The 4922-nt window shown below is 38.2% G+C and overlaps 1 protein-coding gene across 1 annotated transcript in view; it reads left to right on the forward strand.

Annotated features, from left to right (window-relative positions):
* Nucleotides 1-4922, forward strand: part of LOC106875373 (protein archease) — a 17035-nt gene that overhangs the window by 9513 nt on the left and 2600 nt on the right. The window contains exons 6-7 of the mRNA XM_014923470.2: nt 2808-2890; nt 4116-4168. Coding sequence (XP_014778956.1) covers nt 2808-2890; nt 4116-4168 — 136 coding nt within the window. The remainder of the gene's footprint in view (nt 1-2807; nt 2891-4115; nt 4169-4922) is intronic.

Below are 4922 nucleotides of genomic sequence, written 5' to 3' on the forward strand. Positions count from 1 at the left end.
AGCCATCCAGTTCACCAGTCCTCAGTCAAATCGTCCAACCCCTGCTAGCATGGAAAGCGGACGTTAAACGATGATGATGATGATGATATATATATATATATATCCAGCTGTAGAAACTCTGCCAGATCTGGTTGGAGCCTGGTGTAGCCATCCAGTTCACCAGTCCTCAGTCAAATCGTCCAACCCATGCTAGCATGGAAAGCGGACGTTAAACGATGATGATTAATTTCAGCTATTAGATTGAAGTCTTGCTTGGGTACTACTTCCAAGACTATAGTATAATCAGTTACGTCAAACCCAGTATCTGACTGCAGTTATTGTTCTGATTCATGGCTCACTTCCTGCACTTGTGATGTTTCATCAACCAAGAGGTGGTGGAAGCTTCAATGAAGGAGTTCTTCACCTCGAAAGACGGACAAGAGCTGGTATCATCATGGAATCAAAAACTGGCCTAAACATGGCTTCAAACAGTGCAACATGATGACCTCTACTTTGAATACTAGACTGCTTTTGTTCTAACGTCACGAATAAAGCAAATAAGTTACCAAAATATTGCAGAACTTTTGACTCAACACAATACTAAACTTAGAAAGGATGATGAATGGGAAAATCAGTGAATTCAAAATGCAACAGGATGTAACTAAATACCACTAAAATGACTATTAGTCTGGCACATTACTGACTCTACCATCTGCTATCACTTGTATGGCTATAAATCATACTGGATTGGTTAACAAACTTCTGTGCTGCACCTTATAATAGTATCTTCTTTACCAGAATTACTTAGAACCCTAAATTTTGCCAGTGCTTGTGATTATTTTATAGCCCTAAGTCAATCCTGGTTAAGCAGACCTGTGATAAAAACATTCAAGCTATGACCATCGTGTTTTTGTTTCAGGAATAGTGTATCTTGGATTGTATCGTTCAGTGTGTCCTTTTTTTTTAAGACAGTAGAATGCTATTTTATTATTATTTCTTTTTTGTAAGTTATTGATTTAAGGTAGATTTCACTGCTATTTCTAGGTAAAACAGTCACACTGAGATCCCTCTGTGTTTGTTTGGCACAAGGAATGATAGCAATAATATTTCTAATATGGGCACAGGGCTACAAAGGGACCATTTTTTACCATAATTTTAATGAAATTTACTGTCCTACGTGTCTCAGTTAGTTTTGAAAATAATCAAAAATTTGGAGAGATTTAATAAAATAACATTTTTTTTTTTTTATTAAGTTTATGTCTGGATTGTAAAAAAAGGTGAACATACAAACAACAGAAAATTAAAGCTGAAGGTTCATCATCATCATCATTATCATCATCATCATCGTTTAACGTCCGTTTTCCATGCTAGCATGGGTTGGATGGTTCAACCGGGGTCTGGGAAACCAGGAGGCTGCACCAGGCTCCAGTCTGATAACGCCAACCACTTTGTGAGTGTAGTGGGTGCTTTTTACGTGCCACCGGGACAGAGGCCAGAGGAGGCTGGAAACGGCCACGATCAGTTGGTGCTTTTTTACGTGCCACCAGCATGGAAGCCAGTCAAAGCAGCGCTGGCATCGGCCACGTTCGGATGATGCTTTTTACGTGCCACCGGCACGGGTATCACAACTACAATTTCCATTTGATTTTGATGTTGATGTACTTGACTCAGTAGGTCTCCTCAAGTACAGCAGGTTGCCCTATGATCCAAGGTACTTTTGAATGGGCTGGGGCTGGTTATGCGAAACTGGTGTAGGATACAATCATGAACTCACTTTATTTGCTGGGTCTTCGCAGTCACAGCATATCTCCAGAGGTCTCAGTCTTTTGTTACTAACAATGAGATAAAGTGCTGCTCGTATCATATTCTCCATTTTGTCTTTTTAGATGCCAATATTAATCATTCTTTCACTCAGCCATTTGACTCTGACCATGTAAGTTCGCATAAAGCTTCCTCAGTAACTTGAAGAAGTTAACCAATATAAATATTTGGATTGACAGAATCACTCAACAAAAACAAATATAATAAAAAAAAAGAAAGATAATATTTACGATACCTTTTTCTACAAGCCAGGGGTTGGTTGAATTTATCAATTTAAACATTTCTATTCTCCGGTCAGTTTTACAACAGGACCAAACACTTTGAATATATAATTATTCTTTTCTACTATAGCCACAAGGCCCGAAATTTTTGGGGAGGGGTCCAGTCAATTAGATCGCTCCCAGTACGCAACTGGTACTTAATTTATCGACCCCGAAAGGATGAAAGGCAAAGTCGACCTCGGCGGAATTTGAATATATAATTATTATTGGAGTTGTACTTAATTTCTTCAGCTGGGTATTACGATGAGTTATCTCCCTTGTAATCATTTTTATGCATGAAGTCTAGCATACAGGTTGAAGTACATTTCTTCTCACCAAACTTCATTTCCAATTCCTGATAACTATCGTATTTGACGGCGTATATAATACGCACACTTTTTTAAAATATATGTTTCAAAAATTAACCCTGGTCCTGTATGCGAATTTGAGCCTATATTACATGCAATAATGCATTAAAACCCCACTTTTCTCCTGAATATGCGTTGCTGAAATTGAGGTGCATCTAATGTGTCTGTGCGTCTTTTATGCCATTAAAGTCGGTAACTCTTCATTTCAGGTTCATTATTTAGTTTGTAGTAGTAATAGTAGTAGTAGTAGTAGAGTTATTAGTGCAGAACAGAGCCTCCTCCCATGACTAACTTATAAAAATTAAAGTTTTTATCAGCCACAAAGTATAAACTTTGTGTGTGTGTATAAGTATGTTTATAACTTTGATTTTTGTTTCAGGTGATGATTTGCTGTCGCTCTTGTTTCATTTCTTGGACGAATTCTTATTCCTATTCTGTGCTGAACCTTTCTTTATAGTGCGAGTAAGTAGAATGCTTGTTTTTAATTGTTTATTTGTTTCTTTTTTTAATCTCTGTCTGGACTAAGGATTGTGATAAAGAAGAGATATTTATGCAGTTTGAATTTAATTAATGCCATTGTTGTTATCTTTCTCCTCATTAAAACTTTTGATGCATTTATTGTCATTATCATAACAACTGTAAGTCACATGGGTTTATCAAACAACCCACATTCATCCTAGCCAGGAATTATTTAATATAATAAAAGAGCCATGACGAGAAAAGCAAGGAGACAGAAACACGCACACACACACACACACATATATGTATGACAGGCTTCCTTTCAGTTTCCATCTACCAAATCCACTCACAAGACTGATTGATCTGGGGCAGTAGTAGAAGACACTCCCCCAAGATGCCATGTAGTGGGATTGAATCCAGAACCATGTGGTTGGGAAGCAAGCTTCGTAGCACACAGTTACATAGTTCCAGTCCCACTGCAAGCATCTTAAGGTGTCATTAATGACTGTGAAGCCAGTTTCTCAACCAAACATCTATGCCCTGTTGTTATTACTATCCCTGCCCCTCTTCATGCCTACACCTGTCCATGCTTTAATACAGTAAAAGAGCCATGACAAGAAAAGGAGGCATAGGTCCATCAGGAATGGTGTTGATGAATTTTGGGAAGTATGGCAGTTATGAGAGATTCACTGTTCTGATGCTAACAAACGGCATGGGTAGTTTATTCCATGCTTCAACAGTTCAGATCTTGAAAATATGTTTCAAAAGTCATGGATGCTGCACTAAATTTTTGATTTTATAAGCATGTACAGAAACAGTTAAGATATTGAATTCAAAATTGGCATGTCAGACAAAATGCTTGGTGGCATTTCTTCTGGCACTTTACATTCTGAGTTCAAATGACACCAAGGTCAACTTTGCCTTTCACCCCTTCAGGGTCAGTCAATAAAATGGAATTCTAGTCAAGTACTGGGATGAATATAATCATCTTATCTCTTCCCCTCAGAATTGCTGGCCTTAAACCCTGCAACAGACTGGCATCCCATTTAGGGGTGATGTTGTGATCTCAGTTACTTATAAGTCACAGAAGCTGGGTAACTGATCTTATGAATCCTAAGGCTCAAGAAAAAAAAGAAAAAAGAAAAAAAATTAGTCACTACTTCAACCACTAAAACTTTCAAATTTTAACTGAATACTGATTTTCTCTCTAACTTTTAATCTCTTGCAGAAAGTGAAAATATTAGAATTTGATTTAGAAAATTTTATTATACATGCAGAAGGGTAAGTTAACTTTTCACAGCTCAGATTTTACAATCATTTTATAACTTGCTATTGAATAAAACCATAAATCTGGTTTTTATCAGTTCTGTAGGTCTATGTGTAAAAGTGCTATGGGTCACAGCTAAAGACCTTTGTTACTGACAACTCTCTCTATAATCAATTTCACACTTTGACAAACTTCACTATATATGAAACCCATTACTCTAACATACCTTATACTAATGAAAAATTCAGACAATACTAAACTTCACATGATGATAAATCACATACTATAAAGACCTTTTTGCTATAACAAACATAGTATTTCAATAAACCTCTCAGATCAGGTATGGGGACATGTACCATTGCAGTGTATCACTGCATCCACCATTTATCAGTATTTGTTCACATTCTATAGCAATTCATCGTCGTTTAACGTCCGCTTTCCATGCTAGCATGGGTTGGACAATTTGACTGAGGACTGGTGGACCAGGAGGCGACACCAGGCTCCAATCTGATTTGGCAGAGTTTCTACAGCTGGATGCCCTTCCTAACGCCAACCACTCCGAGAGTGTAGTGGGTGCTTTTATGTGCCACCGGCACGAAGGCCAGTCAGGCAGTACTGGCGACGGCCACACTTGAAATGGTGTATTTTACGTACCACCTGCACAGGAGCCAGGCCATCGGCACTGGCAGCGATCTCGCTCGAATGTCTTACTGGCAACAGCCACGCTCAAAATGGTGTATTTTACGTGCTACATGCACAGGAGCCAGT

This window comes from Octopus bimaculoides, chromosome 4, assembly GCF_001194135.2.
Source record: "Octopus bimaculoides isolate UCB-OBI-ISO-001 chromosome 4, ASM119413v2, whole genome shotgun sequence".
NCBI lineage: Eukaryota > Metazoa > Mollusca > Cephalopoda > Octopoda > Octopodidae > Octopus > Octopus bimaculoides.